The sequence below is a fragment of the Nicotiana tabacum genome, chromosome 24 (assembly GCF_000715075.1).
Source record: "Nicotiana tabacum cultivar K326 chromosome 24, ASM71507v2, whole genome shotgun sequence".
NCBI classification, from domain to species: Eukaryota; Viridiplantae; Streptophyta; class Magnoliopsida; order Solanales; family Solanaceae; genus Nicotiana; species Nicotiana tabacum.
Genome location: NC_134103.1, coordinates 4,191,553 through 4,215,002, shown reverse-complemented (window position 1 = coordinate 4,215,002; position 23,450 = coordinate 4,191,553). Strand labels below are relative to the sequence as shown.

Genomic DNA, 23,450 nt, shown 5'->3' with positions numbered 1-23,450 from the left:
AAAAGTTCCTTCTCTCTCTTTTGAATCACAGGGATTGCCTCAGGGAAGAGGTCAGTCCTTGAAAAAGCCATCTCGATTGGTATCATTCAAATGCTAATATAGGCCTGATTTTATAGTTACATTTAATTATTTAATGTTTAGGATGAGCTAATATGAATATAATTAATTTGAAAATAATTAACTAAATAAGTAATTAAAGTTATCCAATTCAATTCCTTTCCAAATTCACTATATAAGTAAAATTATTTATCGAGTTGACGAAATTCTTAGGCTATGTAAATTTATTTTTATATATAAGAAAAGCATTGGCAATGAAAGACACCAGAAAATATAGCAAAGTTAGTTATAGTATAGTATTAAAAGTTAATTGATAAAAATATAAACTTGAAGCAATAAGGACGAACCATTAGTAAACAAAATATATTTTAAATAAGTTAATTTTGTCATTAATTTATTGTTTCTTTTCACAATCATTTCAAGGAATGATATTCCATGTATTTTTTATATTAAATTATTTTTGGTAAAATATCATTATTAGTCATTTTTAGAATTTGAATCATCACTTATTAATTATTTGAATAAGCAATAAGGCCGAACTCCTTATTCTCAAATCTCTAAACATTTAACTTTTAAATTTATTTTATTTGACAAATCTTTAAAGAATCAAGATAGAAATATTTTTATTATTTATTTATTTCAGTATTAGGTAATAGAGATATCTATAATTTTGAAATGACAATAAGCCATCTAAGGACATCTGTGGAAAAAGGTTTCTTCCATTGAGATCAACTTCCATCATTTTAAAGAACTTATCATTTTCTAATTTTTATTTTATAACTCAAATATATAATGTGATTTTTTACAACTGAGTATCCATTAATATAAATACACGCGTAAGGTGCGTACTCTAAAAACTATGAAAAAATAATAAAATATTTGGACATGCTTATATATATATATATATATATATATATATATATATATATATATAATATATATATATATATATATATATATATATATATATGGCTAAAAAATGATAAGGAAAGAAAGAGGATCAATTAGTCAAATCAGTGCTGATAATTTCAGATTAAGAAAATCATAAGAATGTGTATATTACTATGAAATATGAATATCGAAAAATCAGTAAGCGGGTAAAACCTTGAAAATAATTAGTAAGATAAGCTTTAATTGTGTAACAATATATCTTATTTTAGAATTTTTGTAAATATCAAGGTGGGGTGGTGATATACCAAGCTTCTTGTACGTATTTGTATGCTCAAAGAACATATTTCATTAGTTGTAATGCATTTATAATATAAGATTGAAGATCTATCCACTAACAGCTCCAAATTAATAGCTTTTTTAGATATCGTTTCATAATTTGTCTTATTATTACTATATATGTTATTATTTTGATAAAAGTATAAATGATATATATAACGTGGGAAAATTTAGATAAAATGTAATGTTGAAGTTGGTCAAATTACATTAAAAGTGTGATCTTTATAAAACTTAATTTTCTTTTATAACATTTATAGAACACTTCTAAGGTACTATTATTGAGCCAAAATATTGAATAAAATGCCCCAATTTCAATCCGTAGGAGTGGAATAGTTCATAAAATGGGGTTCTGTTGCTGAAAAAATGGGGAGAGTCCGAGAGTGTTGATTTGTTATGGCCGGAGTTATTCGCTAAAGTTGCTTTAATTCGTGGTTAAGTTTTAAATAAGTATTTAAAGTGGTTATTTATGCAAATGCCCCATTTTTCTGTCTCTATGATTCGAGTAGAAATGGCGTGGAATAGCCACTTTTTAACATGGTATTTAGTTTTTATCCAATATTTTGAATGCTAGGCAAAAATAGCCACTACTCTATTAAAATTAATACGAAAATACGTTTTTTTACCCTTTCTTCATGAGTGTTGTGTAAATATTAAGGACATGGTGTCCTTAACATTTTCACTGCACACATGAAATTAAGGACGCCATGTCCTTAACATTTACACTGAACATATGAAGTGAAGGACATGATGTCCTAAAGTTTAACAACGGAAGATGCAAATATAGGACACTTTGTCCTTAATATTTACACAACATTCATGAAGTTAAGGATATCATGTCCTTAATATTTACACGACACTCAAAAAGTTAAGGACATTATGTCCTTAACATTTACACTGCACACATGAAGTTAAGGACACCATGTCCTTAACATTTACACTACACACATGAAGTTAAGGACATGAGATCCTAAAGTTTAACAACAGAAGGTGCAAATACAAGTTAAGGACATTATGTCCTTAACATTTACACTACACACATGAAGTTAAGGACGTCGTGTCCTTAACATTTACACTGAACATATGAAGTTAAGTGCATGATATTCTAAAGTTTAACAACAGAAGGTGCAAATACAAGACACTTTGTCCTTAATATTTACACAACACTTATAAAGTCAAAGGACATTATGTCCTTAACATTTACACTGCACACATGAAGTTAAGGACACTATGTCCTTAACATTTACACTACACATATGAAGTTAAGGATATAAGGTCCTAAAGTTTAACAACAAAAGGTGCAAATACAAATTAAGGACATTATGTCCTTAACATTTACACTGCACACATAAAGTTAAGGACGTCGTGTCCTTAACATTTACACTGAACATATGAAGTTAAGGACATGGTGTCCTAAAGTTTAACAACGGAATGTGCAAATACAAAATACTTTGTCCTTAATATTTATGAAGTTAAGGACATCATGTCCTTAATATTTACACAACACTTATAAAGTTAAGGACACTATGTCCTTAACATTTACACTGCACACATGAAGTTAAGGACACCATGTCCTTAACATTTACACTGCACATATGAAGTTAAGGACATGAGGTTCTAAAGTTTAACAACAGAAGGTGCAAATACAAGTTAAGGACATTATATTCTTAACATTTACACTGTACACATGAAGTTAAGGACGCCATGTCCTTAACATTTACAACTGCACATATGAAGTTAAGGACATGATGTCCTAAAGTTTAACAACGGAAAGTGCAAATACAGGACACTTTGTCCTTAATATTTACATAACATTCATGAAGTTAAGGACACCATGTCCTTAATATTAGCACATGGGTATTTTTGTCCGGGCGGGTAAAAAATTATTAAGCACTGGCTAAAAAGTAAATATATTTTAAACGGTGGCTAAAGAGTAAAGACATCTCTAATTAGTAGCTAACCGTGCACTTCTCTCCATGATTCGAGTAGCTCAAAGCCTCAAACTTCAAACTTCAAATTAGGTTCTTTTAAGAGAAATTTTCAGAAATAACTATTGTTTAGTGCCTATTAACTTGGTATAGCTACCATTTACTTAATTACTTCTCGTAGCTATGTTTTCACTTGTTATAGAGTGAATTCGATGTATTCAAGCTACTGTATTCATGAATACAATAGCAAAATTCAGCGAAAAACAAGAAAGTCCAGCTAAACATAGACTGTATTCATATGTATTCGCGAGCTGTATTCGTGAATACAGTAATGGAAATCTGCGAAAAAAAGGTCTTCAATTGTTTAAAACGGTAAGTGATAACGCGATAGACTCCTAATATAACTCAACAAACTCAATTATAACACGCAAAATTTGTATTTTCAGTTATAGAAAAGATTTTTTCCTAAAAACACCCCAAAAACAGAGCAAATCTTCAAAGATTCAATCCATCCTTTCATTTTTAGTGGTATCTTTACTAAAATATTTTTTAGTGGTATTTTTTACAAATAGATTTATATATTGAAATTATATAATTACATTGAATACAGTTAAATACATACAATAAATTAAATACATGAAGTATATCAGGTCATCTATAGTGTAAAAATATATGAATACATACTGTATATACATTTGAATACATAAATTATATTAATTAAAAAAATATATGAATATATTTTACAATACATTGAATACATATTGCTGAATATATACTGCTGGATAAAACTGTGAAACAAAGTGAATCTTTGAAATTATATAATTAACTTGAATACAGTTAAATACATTGAATATATTGAAAAAGTAGAAAAAACTAAATTCGTGAATACAATGAAATACATGAAATAGAGCGAGATACATTGAATACAATGAAAATAAAAGGTAACGGACTCTTCAAGTTCCTCAGTCCCAAACTCTGTCCCCAATCCACCGATATCAAGGCCGCCGCCATGTGAGGCGTCGCCGCCGGTACCGGCGCCCTCTGGGTCGTCCAGGGAGTGAATCTCTCATTTCTGCTTTGAAAATTTTGAGATCTGCACTTGTTGTTCTAGATCTTTGTTTCTCTTTTATCTTTTTCTGTTTCGTTTTGTCTTGTCTTTTCCATTCAATTCCGATACCAGCGAAAATTTATCAACTTTAACACTTACCACAACTTTTTGGAGCAAAAAAAATTAAAAATTTCGCTAGACAATGGAGATGAATCAGTGGAGAATCGTGGTTGTATTCATGGAGAAGAGACTGGCGTTGAGAGAGAGATGGTGGAGAGAGATATTGGTTAAGTTGTATATAGAAAGTAGGAGAGATAAAAATATTATCTAGCGTATTTAATGGCTAAACAGTAGGAAGTGACCATAAATATATATTTTGTTATAAACCCTAAAAGGTAACTATAGAAAATAATATTTAAAAAAATATTTATTTATAATAAATAAGGTGTAAAGCTTTGCTATAGGAGGTAAAATTTCCTTCTTTTAATCGATGAGCTTGTAAATTAGAGATTGAAATTTGATTAAACAAGGAATAAAAAAAATCTATTCGAAAAAAGTATCTCAATTTTTTAAAAGGAAAATATCCCAGTGTACCTTTTTTAGTGTAAATGTAAAATGTATTTAATTATTAGCCCCTTTGGCTTTCTCTTGCTTAACGCTTTCATATTTTATCAAATCTAAATTCACTTTATATCCTCACAAGTCACAGGTCAGAGCGTTTACGGGGGAGGAGGATAAATACAAAATTTATTTAATTATTAATCATTGTGGCTCTTTCTTGCTTAACGCTTTCATATTTTATCAAATTTAAATTTAAATTCCATCCGCTTTTTATCCCAGTGTACCTTTCTTTACGGCAGAATAAATGCAAATTTATTTAATTTTTAGCCCTTTTGGCTCTTTCTTGCTTAACGCATTCACGTTTTTTTAAAATCTAATTCAAATTCCATCCGCTTTTTATATCCTCACTCTACTTTTGACTAAAGGAAGACTGCTTGCTTTGCTCCCTTTCCTCTCCACAGTTTCACGCTTCTCTTCACTTTATCTCTCCAATTATTTGAATTTCCAAAAACCTCTCCCAAATATTTTTCGCTCTCATACGCATTTTCTCGAACATCTTCCAGGTGAAAAATTCTTCCATTTTTTATTTTGATAATAATAATGTACTTTTTCGTTCTCGTATTTTTAATGCTTTAGTTTAACTCCTTTAGTAGTTTTGTTTGGCTAACTATGGCGTAGGGAGGAAAAGTAACTTGCATGTTTGCTGCTTTTTGTGTTTTATTTTAGTTGTAATTAGTGGAAATTTGGGTTAGCTTGTGGAAATTTAAGTGTACGTAAGCATTATTGTTAGGAAAATGAGAATTTGAAGTTAAAATTGAAGTACTAAGGGATGCAATTAAAGAGTAGTTTGTGAACACGTTTTATTACGCGATTTTTTTTGTGTGGGGATAAAAAGCAGGTTCAGAAGCTAGAAGGATTAGTTAATTGATTGATTGAATAATTATTTGGTTCGGATAATGCTAAGGTTGTAAGCTTGAGGAAATTAATCTACGTAAGTGTTATTGTTAGGAAAATCTGTAAATGAGAATGTAAAGTCAAAATTGAAGTACTAAGGGATGAAATTAGAGAGAAATTTGTGAAGACATTCTATTGTGCGATTCTTATGGATAAAAATACTTTCAAAACCTAAGAGGATTAGTTGATTGATTGAATAATTAAGTGAACGATTAATTCATTTACTTTATTTTCTGTAAACATTGTTCGAAGTTCGAACTGGTTTATAGGGAATAGAGTTTAAATTGCAGGAGTAGGTTGTTGGTAATTTAGAGGATGAGGTGCTGACTAGTAAGTAAAACTGAAAACAATAGGGAGGAGAACTAAGTTAAACAACTGACAGCAAGTTCTATCATCAAATGATAAATTTGCTTAATCTTGGAGTGCTTACTGTAGTTAACTCTTTTAGTTGAAGAATTTGAACTACATTGTGAGAATAATTTGTCGTGTTATTCATATTTGATATGTTCAATCGCATGGGAAAAATAGGAATTTAAATGCATCAGTGTGCAAATCGATGCGACTGATTTAATAAGTAATTCTGAACTCTTAGGGGAATCGTTTCTTTTTTAGGTTCGTATGCAGCTTTATTGTTATTTTTACCTTATGCGACGTCTTAGCTTCTTTTAGATTAATTCCGATGAAGGTTTACTCTTTCAGCTTTATATTCTGTTTGCTTTTGTATGTGCTTCTATGGTTGGAACTTAGGTTATTGATTATTGGTATGATATGTGACTAAATGGAGGGAAATGGATTGTAAGGATCTATATGGTTGAGCCCAACAAGCTTTGGATTGAGGCTTAGTTGTTGTTGTTGCTTTTTGTATTTGTATGTGATCGCTATCAAAATTTAAAACACTTTAGATGTTATCTGTTCTTTTAGCAATTGTGTTGTAGCCATGTCGTCTTTTCGTCTTCTTGAGCAGAGGGTTTTTCGGAAACATGGGTAGAGGTAAGGTCTGCGTACACACTACCCTCCCCAGACCCCACTTGTGGGACTATACTGGGTCGTTGTTGTTGTTGTTGTTGTAGCCATGTCATATATTTTGCTTTTTCAAAAATGCCCCTTTTCTTCTGTATCTAAGTGCGGTAGAGAAAATATTGAGTCTCGTTGACTATAACGAGAACATGATTAATCTCCTGTCTCTCTACATATATGGTACCAGAGGCTATCTCTGTTTTTGCTACTTATATATCAATCTCGTACAAGTTTTATTGACCGATATTTTGGTTGTGTTAGTTGGTAAAAATGCCGGAGATTCAGTTGGGCGCCCATACATTCAGAAACCAGGGAGTGGAAATAGCAAGGTTTCACATGCACGACTGGCTTATTCTTTTTCTACTTGTGGTGATCGATATAGTTTTAAATGTGATAGAACCGTTTCACCGTTTTGTTGGATCTGACATGATGACAGATTTAAGATACCCTTTGAAAGACAATACCATTCCCTTTTGGGCTGTTCCGGTAAGTGCAACCCTCAAGACAAATTGTGTTTGGGACAATACATAGTTATAAAAGTAGTATGTGTTTTCTTATTTAAACTTCTTTAGTGGACATTTTATGATCCATATGTCTTTCAACAGATTATTGCCATAATCTTACCGTTACTGGTCATACTTGTCTTTTACTTCATCAGAAAGGATGTCTACGATGTGCATCAAGCTATATTAGGTATTCTTTGTCCCTTATGTGACTATCAGCTTTTGCCTGGTGGCAAGTATATACAACCAGATCAGACTGATTACTTTGTGTACCTCTGTTCAGGATTGCTGTATTCTGTACTAATCACCTCAGTTCTTACTGATGCAATCAAAGATGCCGTTGGTCGACCCCGTCCAGACTTCTTTTGGCGGTGTTTCCCTGATGGAAAAGGGGTGTGTTTATTCATTACTTGGAATCTCCCTTCTGTAGCAGTAACCGATATAACAGCATTTGCAACTATCAATTATAATTTTCTGTGTTTAGGTGTTTGATACAATCACAAGCAATGTCAAATGTACTGGCTTGAAAAATGTTATCAAAGAAGGACATAAAAGTTTCCCAAGCGGACATAGTTCTTGTGAGTATAACTATTCCCTGTCAATTGCATTGTTGGCATCAGAGAATTGTGATTATCTCCTTTACTTGACCCTTTAAACAAAATGAGCATATACCCTCAGTTTGTCCTTTTCTCCAATGAAACTTTCTCAGTTATATGAACTGTTTTTTTCCCTTTTCATTGATACTTTTATCTTTCTCAGTTTGTGTAATGATTTGTTACGCCAAATAATACAATTTTTATTACTACCGATCCTATTTTTCCCATATGTTTGACCTATTACTTTTTAGTAGTTCACCTCAAATAGTTAAGTCACATTAAATAGCAACTTCATAGGTGACGATGGCTTATGCTGGGATAATCTACTTAAGTAAAAATCTAACTCATTACTCGGAATTCCTGCAAGTGCATAGGTGACTGTGGCTTATGCTTCAATTTTCACTCGGATATGACAATATGAACTCTTATGGTTCTCTATGTGGTTATAAGGTTGTTGGCTGTTTTATCAAAGATCTTGGCTTGCTTTGAGTAATTTTTGAGTTCTTAGAGAAAACTGAAGCTTGTTGCTATCTGTTGGTATCATGTGATAGGGTCGTTTGCTGGTCTTGGCTTCCTCGCTTGGTACCTGTCTGGGAAAATCAAGGCATTTGATCAAAGAGGCCATGTTGCTAAGATCTGCCTTGTTTTCCTGCCCTTACTGGCTGCGGCATTAGTTGCAGTTTCCCGGGTTGATGATTACTGGCACCATTGGCAGGATGTATTTGCTGGAGGTCTCCTAGGTTTGTAGAATATTGATGAACATGTACATTTTCTAGTTTTCTTGTTTCTTATTGCCTTGGTTAGGGATACTTATTGTTTATTTTCTTTGTGCCATTTGTGCAGGATTGACTGTGGCTTCAATCTGTTACTTACAATTCTTTCCCCCACCATATGATATAGATGGTACTTACTCACTATCGTCATTATCTCTTTTCACAGTAATCCTACTTTGAATCAGCAAAAACAAAGAAATAGCCAGTTTACTAGTTAAAATCCTTAACGGTAGGCATTATAGATTTTTTGTGAAGTAAACTGTAAATCAATTCGACTGCCACATGTGTAGAATGAGTTTGTATTTGTTAGCAAAAAAATAGTAGAGAAATGTATATTTTTAGCCGCTCCTCAAAATAATAGCCGACTAAGTGTATATTATTTTATGTATGTGTATTATATACATATTTTGTACACTTTTTGGCTAGCAAATGCAATTAGTATCGGCCAGCCGGCCAATTTTGTATTTTGCCCAAAATGTACGAAAGATATGCAAATGAGTTCCTCTGTTAAATTCTCACTCTTGCAAAAGCTCATAATACGTAATGGAAGCTGTCTGGAGGATATCAGATAACTTCAAATTCTATTACTGCAGAACTCTAAGCATACTTTCTCCTATTAGAACACCTCTCCATCCTCAAGGGTGGGGCTGCACAGGTGCTGTCCTTTTCATCTGCTATTAGAGAGTGGTTGGTCCATCCACAATTCGCATGTAAATTAGAAGTTATGAGGCGTTTAGCCATTTGACCTGCATAATTTTAAACTACAATTTATGATGTAGAAATATGTAATGTTACTGAAGTCAAGAGTGGTTTGCATGTTTGTCTATTTATCTCCATAAGAAGACATGGACTCATTAAAGGGTATCTAATAGAAATTTCTAACTAGCAGAAATGTTAGGCTGTGGACACAAACTAGCAGGAAGAGAGAAATTATTTTTTTGCTTTCCGAATTTTATTAGATGCAGCTTTTGTCCAGCTGAAGGACAAAAAAATGTAAATGAAAAATTAAGGGACCAATATTCCATAGCTTATTGCTGATTATTCATGCGTGGTTTATGCAAACCGCGATAGTTTCCGAGCTTTATTGTCCTTCTATTCTTAAAGTAGCATGTCCCTTGCATTTTCTATAAAAAGTCCTGCTTGTTCGTTTTGCTGTTATCTTCCTATGAGTGAAACAATTCGTATTTTCATTATTACTGGAGTAAGTTTATTGATCTGAAGACTTGGAAGAAGAAGTTGACATAATATTCCATATTTAGTTGAACTCCTTATGGACATTTTGATACATTGCCTCTTCCCTCCAGGTAGGATGCCCCATGTGCATTTACAGAGGCTGGCAGAACAGCGCAGTGGTACACAGTCTACGGCAAATAATCCAGGTTGTCTTACTATAAGGCAACCCGAAGTTGACAGTGTGTATGCTCAACCTCAACATGGCATTGCCGTATCAGGACTCGGTGCACGTGAGACCGGACCAATCTTTGATGATGACGTTGAAAATGGCAGATGGAGGCATTGACTTCATGTTTCATGCATTAACTGTATAGATCAGAATAGGTATGCCTCACTCTGTTAGTTTCGTAGGATGTGTTTGCTTCTCATCAAACAGGTAGATTCTTTGAGGAGTTGCTTGTTTTTCCACTTCTGTGAACTTCTGCCCTTGTAGTTATACATTTGTTTCTTAAATTGAGTATTTGACTTCACGAACGGATGTGGTAACTAGTTACTGACTAGTTCTCAAGATTAGGTAATTTCCATGATTTCTTTCATTAACAGACAAGATAAATGTGATGTATGGACATGGCATCACAATAAACTTTGGGTGAATAGACTACTAAGACGGCCTTATGGCCAAGATTATGGTTATAAGCATTTGTTTAAGAGATAAGGCTGAGGTCTTTTCGTTGACACTTCATGAGTTAACCTTTTATTGTAAGCATGGAGTTTTCTTGTTGGGTGTACGAACAAAGTTCCATATTGGAACTTGACAATAAGGAGAAGCTACTTATAACATGTAGTGATACTCTTAATGGTGTGAGACATTACGGAAAAAGTTGTGCGAGCTTGGCCGAAAGCAAACAATATCACACCATGTTAATAGTGCTTTTGAGTTGGCTTAACCCAACATTTCTGATGTATGAAGTGTATGTGCTATTGTATATGATTTCTTTAAAGTCGTTTCAATCTTTATATATTAAGCAGAAGAGATGGCAACCCTTGGCAGCAAGTGGTAATGATTGTATTAGACCTGTTCAATTCGCTTAATAGCAGACAACCTTGTCTTATCTTCATATTATCGAAAATGGTTACATAAGTTTCGGTATCAATTTGTCATCTTCCTGGTGGCAAAACTTCCAAACATGCGACCAATATGATAGTCTCCTATAGTTTGTTTAAGAAAGAATGATATTTATTATTCAATAATAATTAAATATTAAATATCTTATTTTATTCTTAGTTACACATTTTTATAGCTACAGAGACGTTATGGCAAGGTTAAGATTAAAAATTTTACCAACATGAGTTGTGGTGGGATGGATAACATTCCTCCACCCTTAACTAGAGGTGTTGGGTTTGAGTCATGGGTATGGAAAAATCTTGTTAGGGAGCGCTTTGCCCTTAAATGGGCCCTATGCATCGCAACTTCGTATATAGTCGGACTCCAATACGGGTACTGGACACGGGTGGGAAACCAAAAAAAAAAAAAAGTTACAAATTTCAAAAGTTTTTTTCTTGAACTTCCTATCGTTTAAACTACCCAGATAAGTTCGAAAGGATTGGTTAATTAAGTTGTCCTACGTAACAAGGTTTCCGTAGATGAATTTGCGGAAGGATCATTGTCGAAACCTGCAAAGCAAAACGACCCGCGAACTTGTTTAAACACTGGGGAGCGATGCGGCCAGGGTGCTTCGCCCTCCATCCGCGCAGCTCCCTCCTATCTCGGTGCGCGCACTCGCGTGCGTGCCGGATGAAGCGCCAAGGAAAAAAAAGGTAGAGGAAAGAAGGAAGAGATGTAGGTAAAAGAGTTTTAATATTTTGCTGAAGACGCGGGTAGAAGAATTTTAAGAATTTGTTCTGGGTGTGGATTTATGACCAAAGAATAGACAGGAATTTCAGTTAGCACTGGTGTATGAGAATGTTATATTGTTCATAAGCCTTGCCTCTTTTGTCATTAAAAAATCTTAATAAAACATGCCACCATTGTGGATAGAGTTACACGACATGTGGTCATGCGAGTTACAGGTATCCCGTAAAATTAGTTCCGAACACCACAGTTAATTAAAAAAAATGAATACTATTTACTCCGTTTCTCCAATTTTTGATGGAAAGGAACTTGATACTTTTTTGACCATATTCTTTTATCTCTCTCCTCTTTTTCTCTCATTTTTTTTAAATTCTAGATAAATATCTTAAAATTTTAAATCAAATGGATATTAAAAAAATAATTTTTCAATGGCTGGAACAATGAGACAACAAACTGCCGGATATCTGAAAAGGATAAAATCTAGTCTCCTATGACCTGGTTGCTTTGAAGGAAATCTCACATATAATCTTCATGCAATTAAAATTGACTTTTCTTTTCAATTTTATTTGTTTTGTAGGGACGAAAAGGACTAGATACAAGCAACAATAGCTTTGGCTCGAATCATTCAACGTATTTAAAGTTAACTAAATAAATATAAATAATTGAATTATAGTAGAATTTAAAATTCAAATCCTGAATCTTACTCCAGTAGCTACCGAATTCTAATTCTGATTTTCTTTTAACATTCTCGCTATAATAGTGACACAAACCTAATAATTTATAATTTCTTTGCTGGCCAAACAGACACTATCGACTTATTAAATTGACCAACAAACAACTTTTGTACTCAAATGACTCTCAACTCAATATATATCTTGATCCCACATTCTCTTTTACGTGTTTGAAAAGGTCAATATGAATTAATAAGCAATATAATTAGCAATTAATACGAACCTTTCGACTTGGCTCCATCGCTATAGCCAAGTTTAATTCTATTGTTATGGTGAAATTTCATAAACAAATTTTACTATGCTGAAAACAATACATGCACAAAATGTATCGTGTCATGTAGTTAATGTTTGTAACTTACTCTTACATAATCAAATTATTCATTGTTATCGGTCCTATAATTAACTCTAACCATATATTCCACTTCCATTCATCTATATATATTGTCCCTTCTCACACCTTAAAAATTCACACAATTCTTTAAACTTCTAATTTGTACCCTATAGTTCCACTTAACTCATCATCAAATCTTCATCACCCAAACCTTAGAGTAACCAAAAAAAATAATAATAATAATTATTATTATTATTATTTTTTGTCAGCGAATTTCGCTCGTCAAGTTCTTGTTTGATCTAGCACGGTAAACAAAATCTCATTAATGAGAATTCTTGGGTTTTCATATTTGGATAACCTAAAGAAATTTTGGAGGGGGCAAAGATACCAAGGACTAGGAGATACAAAAAGGGATTACAATAAGAGGGAGATGAGAGTTATTAAGCTTGGAAACAAGAAAAAGAGAGTTGTTTTGAAAATGAAACAAGCACCCATTAAGTTTCATTGGAAGCAAATTTCACCCCTGAAGTTGGTTGCAAGTTTTCACAATGGTTATGTTAATACAATGATAGGTTTAGAAGGAAATAAGAAAGTTGGAGGAAAAAAAGTTACAAGTGGAAAAACAATTCCAATGGTGGCTTCTTCAACTAATGATGTGGTTGATTGCAGAATGGTTTTGAAAATTTATAAAAATATAGTGTCTTCTCGTGAATTAGCACATCTCTTAATTTGATATCCTTAATTTTCTTTTTTTACTTTTTCTAATTCATTGGTCAGGTATGTGTATGATCTCCTCAAGTGTTATTTTTATTTTAATAATATTTTCATCGATTAATTGGTAAGAAGCGATAAAAAGGTTTCATTTTCAGTTCTTTTTTTGGGGACAATTTCTTATATTAATTTCACCATTGTGGTGAGAGGTTCGGCATTGACATACCCATGATAATAAACTCAGAATGGAAGCGGCAGTAGAACTTTGCACACTTTCGTAATTCATGAATAAGATTTAGGGTAAAGGTCCAAATTTGTGCATGTACCATTTGCCCAATTTTGCCTCAGTTACACTTTTGATCTATTCACACCCTTGCTTTTTACAAATTATCTCGTATTTGTCCTTACAATTAATAAAACACCATCTTGGAATGATAGACTCCGCGTGTCCAAATGCTTCAACAAAAATCCAAATTTACCTCTCACCTTTAACTAACAGTCTCAAACAAGTCGGGATCAGCTGACCTCTCAACTTTAACTATAGCTTAAAATTACCCTTAAGTTGAAACTCCAATAAGTCACGGATTGCAAAGTTGCTCAATTTCGGATAGTATCTGGCAAGTATAACCCTTTTTTTTATGAAGTAATTAATTTAATTACTGGCATCAAGAAGATGCATAATAGTTACAAAAGAGTTATAGCAAAAAGGAATAATGCCAGCTCCAATACAGATGTTCAGGCTAATACTAAGGAGCTAACAAAATTCAAATAACTATCACGGGAATCTATGGGGGATAAATAAATCCAAGTGAATAAAAACACAATACAATTAGCTTTGAGAGATTGGAAAGTAGTTGATAGTCCATCAAAACATCTGCTATTCCTTTCCTTCCAGATACTCCAAAAGATAGCAGTAGGAACCATCTTCCAGACTTTCTTGATGGTGCTGTCAACTTCCCAAAATCTCCAACTCTCAAAAGCCTCCCTGATGTTATGTGGCATGACACATCTGAGTCCAAAAAGAGAAATAAACATATTCCATAGATCTGCTGCAACTGGCAGTGTAGGAAGAGATGGCTATGTGATTCTGCCTCCCTCTGGCACATGTAGCATCTATTGACAATCTGAAAATTTCTTTTGACTAAGTTGTCTTGTGTTAGACATGATCCATGGAGAGCAGTCCAGTTGAAACACGCAACTTTAGATGGCAGTTTTACTTTCCATATTAGCTTCTAAGGCCAGTGGTCGGTGATTGCATTTTGAGCTTATGATAACTTGTAGGCTGCTTTCACGGAGTACCTTCCTGCATGTGCATTCCCCCATCTGAACTGGTCTGGTACTAGGATGTTACTGGAGCAGTCACTCAGTGTGGCTAGTAGTCTGACTAGCTCTTCAAATTCCCAATCTTGCAAGTTCCTTCTACATAGTATGTTCCAAGTGTCCCCTCCCTACACTGCAAGATTGTTGAATCTGGATCTCTGGCTATCTGAAATATTGCAGGGTAGTCATTTATCAAAGCAGTGCTTCCTAACCACTTGTCCTTCCAAAACTTGATATGTTGACCATTCCCTACTACAAAGTATTTGTTCGCTGAGAATTCTTCCCATAACTTACAAATGTTCTTCCAGTCTCCAACTCTGTGGGGTGCTCTTGATAATTTAGTGCACCAATAATTCAGGACTCCATGTTTGGCGTTGACAACTTCCTTCCAAAGACATTGCTCCTTTTGTGTGTACCTCCAAAGCCATTTCATTAACAAGCATTTGTTATGAAAGGCTAAGATTTTTATGCCCAATCTGCCTTGGTGCTTTGGTAATTGAACCTTAACCACTGGACCAGATGAAATTTGTGATCCTTGTTGTTCCCTTCCCACAGAAACTTCTTTCTTGTCTTATCAAGTTGTTTCAGGACCCTACTACTAATCGGATATAGTGACATATAGTAAGTGGGGATGCTATCAAGGACATTATTGATCAGGGTCAATCTTCCACCCATTGATATATACTGCAACTGCCATGATGCTATCCTTTTTTTAGAATTTTCAATTACCCCATTCCATATAGCTTCTGATTTAAAGTTGGCCCCTAGTGGAAGTCCCAAATAGGTAGTTGGGAAAGTCCCTATGCTACAATCCAGTATTCCTGCCAATTCCTCCAGGTTATGTACCTCATTTACGGGGTAAATCACACTATTGAGTATGTTGATATGCAAACCTGAAAGAGCTTCAAAAATAAGTAGAGTTAGGTTTAAATAGAGTACCTGATTTCTGTCTGCCCCACAGAAAATCAGAGTGTCATCTGTATAGAGAAAATGTGAGATGTTTACTGAATTGCTTCTCCCCACATTAAAGACATTAATCCACTGCATCTTCTTAGCTTTATCCAACATTCTACTTAATCATTCCATCACTGGGATGAATAAGAATAGAGATAAGGGGTCTCCTTGCCTCAAGCCCATTTGTGGAGAGAAAAAACCAACTGGACATCTATTGATCAAGATAGAGTATTTCACAATGGACATGTTAAATTTAATTCATTTGATCCACCTTTCTCCAAATCCCATCTGCCTAAGAATAGAGATGAGATAAGACCAATTTAGTTGGTCAAAAGCTTTCTCTATGTCTAGTTTGCATAAGATGCATGTTCCCCCTTGCTTTAGTTGCCAGTCAAGAACCTCATTTGCTATCAGTGAAGCATGTAATCTGCCTTCCCTTAATGAAGGTATTCTGTTGATTTGAGACCAATTTTTCCACAACTTTCTTCAATCTTTCTGCCAATACCTTAGTTATAATCTTGTATACACTATCAATGAGGCTAATTCGTCAGTAATCTCTAAGCTCCAATGCTCCAATTTTCTTGGGGATCAATGCAATGAAGTAAGCGTTGCATGATCTAACCATCCAACATTGCTGATGGTAATGACTCATAGCTGCAAGGATGTCATTCCTAATGAACTCTATGACTGCTGGTAGAAGGCCATTGTATATCTATCAGGTCCAGGTGCTTTGTCCGGAGCACGTGACTGTATAGCTGCTAACACCTCGTCTTCAGCAAAGGGAGCTTCCAAATCACTCATCTATTCATCTGTGATGGATGTTATACCTTCAAAATTAGCAGAAGGTCTCTAACTTTCTTGCCCAGTCTATAGCTTTTCATAGAATTCCAGTGTTTCCTTCTTTATCACCTCTTTGTCCTCTATGATTTCATCACCAACCAAAAGTTTGTCTATGTGATTCTTTCTTCTTTGTGAATTGGCCATCTTTTGAAAGTATTTTGTGTTCCTGTCTCCTTTTCTTAACCACAGACACCTGGATTTCTGCCTCCATGATATCTCTTATGTTTTGGCTATCTGTTGTATTTCAATTCTTAGACTCAACATTTGGGTGAATTCGGATAAAGTCAGTTGCCTTCTTTCTATCGCCTGCTCAAATGCCATGAGTTCATCTAGTGCCTTGGTTTTTCTGGTTTCTATCTTCCCAAACTCTTCCTTGTTCCAAGTAGTGATATCCTTCTTCAAGCTTTTCAGCTTTTGTAGGAGAATGAAGTATGCACTACCTGTGAAAGTGTAACCCTACCACCAGTTTTTCAGCTTGTCTAGGAATCCTTCTTCTTGTATCCACATGTTCTCAAATTTAAAATAGGAAGGAGTTGCATCCCAGTATCCGCTCTCCAAGAGTATTGGTATGTGATCTGATATTACCTTTGGAAGGACAATTTGTCTCACGGCTCTGGATGAATTGTTCCATTCAGGACAAATGAGAAATCTGTCAATTCTAGATGCCTGTAAGCAATTTTCACCTCTAGACCAGGTAGAGTGATCCCACTGCATGGGTAAAGCGATAACATCAAGGTCTTGGATAACCTCTGAGAAAATTCTCATAGCCCCGGATCTTCTGATGCAATTTAACCTTTCACTCTCAAATCTGCATATATTAAAGTTATCCCCCAAGACCCAATATTCATCCCACGATCCCCTTGCCCCTGCAATTTTACTCCACATCACCTCCCTATCTGGATTGGAATATGGCCCATAAACACCTGTAAAGCACTATCTAAAATTTTCTTCAGTACTTTCCAGCATACAAGACATAGAGTATAATCCCTGATGAGCGTCTACTTTCTTCCATAGTCTTTTGTCCCATATCATTACAATCACTCCTCTTGTACCACTTACTTTTCGCTCATCCCAATCGACCCACCTGTTGCCCCATAAGTGTCGAATCATTCTTATATTCCAATCCTCAATCTTAGTTTCCTGCAAGCATAAGATATCCACCTTCCATTTTTGAATGAGAGAATTAATGGTAGTCATTTTTTCCTTCTCATTCAACCCCTGCACTTTCCAACTCAAGATTTTTAGCTTCATCCGGAGAAGGATTTGTTGTACCTACCATTGTCTACCTTGTCATATTGCCATTTCCTATCATAATTGAGCCCACAAACTATGATGACCCAAAAGGTTATCTTTAAATTTAATAATTATTTTTGTATTCTAAGATCTTGAAAACCACTATTTATCATTCATCGACTTGTGTGCGCAGCCCGTATAATTTTTCAGAAAGTTTTTATGTGAAAAATGGATTAAAATGTGAAATACAGCTTTAAAACTCAATTATATTGACTTTGGTCAACGTTTTTAGCAAACGGGCCCGAATCAATATTTTGACAGTTCATGTAGGTCCATATTGTGATTTGGGACTTGGGCGTATGCCCGAAATCGAATTCAGAGGTCCCTAGATCGAATTATCACATGTTGTCGAAATTTTGAAGTTTAAAGGTTTAATGACTTAAGAGATTTGACTAATGATTGACTTTATTGATACCGGGTCCGTATTTTTGTTTCAGAACCCGGTGTAGCTCTATAACTATATTTATGACTTGTCTGCCAAATTTGGTGAGAAACGGAGCTGGTTTGACGTGATTCGGGAGTCCGATTGTTAAAATAGAAATTCTAAAGTTTTCTTAAAAATTTCATTTGATTTGGTGTCTGATTCGTAGTTCTAGGAATTATTTTGATGTTTTAATCATGTGAAAAAGTTTGTATGATATTTTTGTACTTGTGTGCATGTACGATTTAGAGCCCCGAGGGCTCGGGTGAGTTTCAGATAGCCTACGGACCATATGAACTTTGGAAAAAATCTGGTTTTTGAGCTTCAGCTGTCATCTGGTGCATGGTGCTTCGTGATCGTGAAGCCATTTCTGTGATTGCGAAGAGGAAATTTTGAGTCGTGAGTTTTACCCTTTGCGTTCGTGAAGATAGGCACGCGATCGCGGAAGATTAGCTCCCAGTGCACCGCGAACGCGTATAGTGGATCACGTCCGCGTAGAAGGAATGAAGGCAGAAGCTGGGCATGCCATTTGTGCTACGCGATCGCACAAGTCAGCACGCGGTCATGTAAGGCTGAGAAAATGTTTTCTGCGGTCGCATGACCATTTACGCGATCGCGTAGAGTTAAAACTCTGGGCATCCAAAATATGCTTCGCGGTCGCAAAGAATTATCTGCGATAGCGAAGAGTAAAATGGACCTAGGCAGAAATTGATCTACGCGATCGCGATGACTAAATATCTGGGCAAACAAAACTTAAGTTCTGGAAATGGAATTTTGTCCCATTTCCCACCATTTTCGATTTTGAGCTCGGGTAAGATAATTTTTGGGCGATTTTTACAAACAAGCATTGGGGTAAGTGTTCCTTATCCTATATTGATTATATTTCATGATTCCATACTCATTTACATCATGAATCCGTGAATTTATGGGGAAAAAATCAGATTTTTATAAAATCTTCCAAAAATGTAAAATGAAGATTTGAAAGCCAATCCGATGTCGGAATTCGATAATTTTTGTATTGTTCGGAACGGGTGTCCGGATTTCGTGAGTTTTTTGGGATTCGAGACGTGGGTTCCATGGTTGATTTTTAAAATGAATTTCGGATTTTTATCCAGAAAAATTTATAAATTCATATGGAATTAATTCCTACGATTTGTATTGACTATATTGAATTATTTATGACTAGATTTGAGGATTTCGGATACGAATTCGCGAGACAAAGGTTTATTGGATTCTTGAAATTTGGTTGCAAAGCGAGGTAAGTGTTGTGGTTAATCTTGACTTGAGGGAATAGAACCCTTGAATTATTTGCTATGTGAATTTCATGTGTAACGATGTATAGGCAAGGTGACGGGTGCCTATACTTTGTCAAATTAATTATTTTCTTAATTATTTAAACATCTTAAATTATTTTAAGACACGAATTAATCGTTATAACAATTGTTTCACTCACATTCCTTGTCAAATATAAATTCTTGAATTCCTGCAATAATTGTTACATGCTTATTTGATTTATGTGTCTTAGTTACTATTTGACATTTAGCATATTAAATATTAAGCTGCATATTTTCTTCCTGATTTCCATAATTAATTGCAAGTTGTCATTGTTTGTTTCATAATTAAATTATAATTATTGTATGCCTTGATGCTCAATAGCTTCTCATTGAACGTGGTATTTATCGGAGTATTTCTATTACATTTAAGAGTTTTATAAATATATATGGGGGAACGGGTTGCACGCTGCAACATATTTATTTAAATTTTATATGAGGGAACGGGCTGCACACCGTAACAGATTTATTTAAAGTTTATATGGGAGAACGGTTTGCACGCCGCAATGGAAACAAATTGAGGGATTGTGACTGCTAAATTGACTTTAATTTTTAATATTATTTATCGGTCTTACTACTAATTCCGTTATTATTATTATTATTGCGCACAGGTTAATGTTAGCGACCCGCCTTAGCCTCGTCACTACTTCGTCAAGGTTAGACTCGACACTTACCAGTACATGGGTCGGTTGTACTGATACTACACTATGCACTTCTTGTGCAGATTTCGGAGTTGGTCCCAGCGACGTACCATAGATTTGTACCCGGATACAACTACCAGTGGAGACTTGAGGTATAACTGCAAGTCGTTCGCAGATCTGAAGTCCCTTTCTATCTTATCTCGGTTGTATGTTATATTTCAAACAGTTTGAATTTTATTTAGAACTTTATTTGTATTATTCTAGAAGCTCGTGCACTTGTGACTCCAGTTCTGGGATGGTATTTAAATATCGCAATTATTGTGGATTATTCACTTTATTTACGACTTTATTTCTGCATTTGTCTTCTTGTTATTAAATAAATTTAAAATTTTATTAAAATGGCTAATTAAATTCTAACGTTGGCTTGTCTAGCAAGTGAAATGTTAGGCGCCATCACGATTCCGAAGGTGGGAATTTCGGGCCGTGACAGTTGGTATCAAAGCATTAGGTTACATAGGTCTCACGAGTCACAAGCAAATTTAGTAGAGTCTGAAGGTTCGGTACATAGACGTCTGTACTTATCTTTCAGAGGCTATGAAGTTTAGGAACAATATTACTTCTTTCTTATCCTGTCGTGCGATCTTATTCTATCATCGATAATTGAACCATTCTATTATTATTCTCTCGCATATGGCGAGGACGGGTAATACATCTACCGACGAACAAGGACCATATCCCCCGGTGGCAACTATGGCCAGGGGTAGAGGTCGAGGCCGAGGTCGTGCTAGAGGCCAGGCAGAGGTAGAGCTCAGTCTAGAGCTCAAGCAACAACACATGTTGTAGAACCTCGGGTGGATCTTCAGGAGGAGGTTCCAGTTCAGACTGTACCTGTTGGACCAGTTCAGGTCCCGGAAGGATTTATAGCTACTCTAGTGCTTCAGGATGCTCTAGTCCGCTTGGTAAGTCTTATGGAGGGCGTGGCCCAAAATGGTATATTTCCAGTGGTACCAGCAGTCTCACAAGCTGGGGGAGGAGCACAAACTCCCACTACTCCCACTCCGGAGCAGATGGCTCCCCAGAATCAGGCTCCAGCAGCCCCGCTAGTTGGGGTAGTTCAGCTAGTTGTTGCGGCATAGGCCCGCCATGTCTTTTGAGGCCTTATTGAGACTGGATAGGTTTACTAATATCTTTCCAGTTCACTTCAGTGGTACACCTTCTGAGGACCTATAGGATTATCTTGAACGCTGCCATGAGGTGCTGCGGAACATGGGTATAGTTGAGACCAATGAGGTCGATTTTGTTGTATTTCATATGACGGGTTCCGCCAAGAAGTGGTGGAGAGATTACATATTGAATAAACCAGTTCGATCGCCTGCATTGACCTGGGAGCAATTTTCACGGCTATTTCTAGAGAAATTCCTCCCTATCACATTGAGAGAGGATTACCGCAGGCAATTTGAGCGTCTACAGCAAGGCAGTATGACTGTTACTCAGTATGAGTCCCGTTTTGTGGACTTAGCCCGTCATGCTCTCCTTTTACTACCTACTGAGGGAGAGAGAGTTAGGAGGTTTATTGAGGGACTCACTCACCCTATCAGGCTTCAGATGGCCAAGAAAATCGGAAGTGAGATTTCCTTTCAGGCGGTAGCTAATGTCATGAGGAGGATCGAGATGGTTCTTGCACATGAAAGAGGACAGAGGTTTGATAAGAGGCCTCGTCGGTTCGGCGGTTTTAGTGGTACCTCGTCTGGATGCAGGGGTAATTTTGGTAGGGGTCATCCTCCTAGACCGTTTCATTCAGCACTTCAGGAATCTCCCGGTGCTTCAGGGAGTCACGGTCCTATTATGCCTTACTCTGAGCAGCCAACATTTAGTGCACGTTCAGCTCCTACCAGTGCACCACCACTCCAGAGTCACTACAACGGTTATCCGGCCCGTTCGGGTCAGCTTCAGCAATCACGACATCAGGATGGGTGTTAAGAGTGTGGGAACATTAGTAACATCAGGAGGTATTGCCCTAGGTTGTCGAGTAACGGATCTCGGCAGCATTCTCGTGCTATCATACCGGCACCGGTTGCTTCACCGCCTGCTCAGCCAGCTAGAGGTAAGGGTCAGGCAGCTAGAGGTAGAGGTCAGGCCATTAGAGGTGGAGGTCAGACCATTAGAGGGGGAGTCCAGCCAGTTAGAGGTCGTCCTAGAGACGCAGTTCAGAGTGGTGGGGCCCAGCCCTGATTTTATGCTTTTCCAGATAGGCCTGAGGCCAAGTCATCCGATGTTGTGATCACATGTATTATTCCAGTTTGCCATAGAGATGCTTCACTTCTATTTGATCTAGGATCCACTTATTCCTATGTGTCCTCCTATTTTGCTTCATATTTGGTTGTGCCTTGTGATTCTATGAGTGCTTCTGTGTGTGTATCTACACCGGTAGGAGATTCTATTGTAGTAGAGCATGTCTATCATTTGTGTGTGGTTATTATTGGTAGTCTTGAGACTAGTGTAGATCTTCTACTTCTTGATATGGTAGATTTTGATATCATCTTGGGTATGGATTGGTTGTCACCTTATCATGCTATATTGAATTGTCATGCCAAGACAGTGACCCTAGCCATGCCGGGGTTACCTCAGTTAGAGTGGAAAGGAACTCATAGTCATTCTACCAGCATGGTTATTTCTTATATGAAGGCTCGGCTTATGGTCGAGAAAGGGTGTCTAGCCTATTTGGCTTATATTCGTGATCCCGGCGAAGATGTTCCTTCTATGGACTCAGTACCAATTGTTCGTGAATTTTCAGAAGTATTTCTTGTAGATTTGTCGGGGATACCACCCAACGGAGATATTGACTTCTGTATTGATTTAGCTCCGGGCACTCAGCCCATTTTTATCCCACCGTACCATATGGCCCCGCCGGAGTTGAAAGAACTGAAGGAGCAGTTACAAGACTTACTTGATCAGGGATTCATTAGACTCAGTGTCTCGCCCTGGGGTGCACCAGTATTATTTGTAAAGAAGAAAGATGGTTCTATGCGGATGTGTATAGATTATCGGCAGTTGAATAAGGCCACTATCAAAAACAAATATCCGTTGCCAAGGATTGATGACTTATTCGATCAACTTCAGGGTGCCAAGGTGTTTTTGAAGATCGATTTGAGATCCGGTTACCATCAGTTGAAGATTAGGTCATTCGATGT

At 36.0% G+C, this 23,450-nt stretch overlaps 2 protein-coding genes across 2 annotated transcripts; one reads left to right on the top strand and one right to left on the bottom strand.

Moving 5' to 3' along the window:
• The first annotated feature begins 5,242 nt into the window (after positions 1-5,242).
• On the top strand, positions 5,243-10,360 carry LOC107798410 (lipid phosphate phosphatase 2-like). The gene is made up of 8 exons (XM_016621393.2): positions 5,243-5,381; positions 7,051-7,275; positions 7,395-7,482; positions 7,576-7,685; positions 7,777-7,870; positions 8,440-8,628; positions 8,732-8,791; positions 9,966-10,360. Exons 2-8 carry the CDS (start codon positions 7,060-7,062, stop codon positions 10,178-10,180), a joined length of 972 nt encoding a protein of 323 aa, XP_016476879.1. The 5' UTR covers positions 5,243-5,381; positions 7,051-7,059; the 3' UTR covers positions 10,181-10,360.
• Positions 10,361-14,843: 4,483 nt separating this feature from the next.
• LOC142177990 (uncharacterized) lies at positions 14,844-17,770 on the bottom strand. Its single transcript, XM_075247302.1, has 5 exons — positions 17,542-17,770; positions 17,159-17,496; positions 16,866-17,029; positions 15,719-15,848; positions 14,844-14,945 (listed from the first exon to the last, which is right to left on the bottom strand). The coding sequence occupies exons 1-5, from the start codon at positions 17,768-17,770 to the stop codon at positions 14,844-14,846; spliced, it is 963 nt and encodes a 320-aa protein (XP_075103403.1).
• Between the last annotated feature and the right edge of the window lie 5,680 nt (positions 17,771-23,450).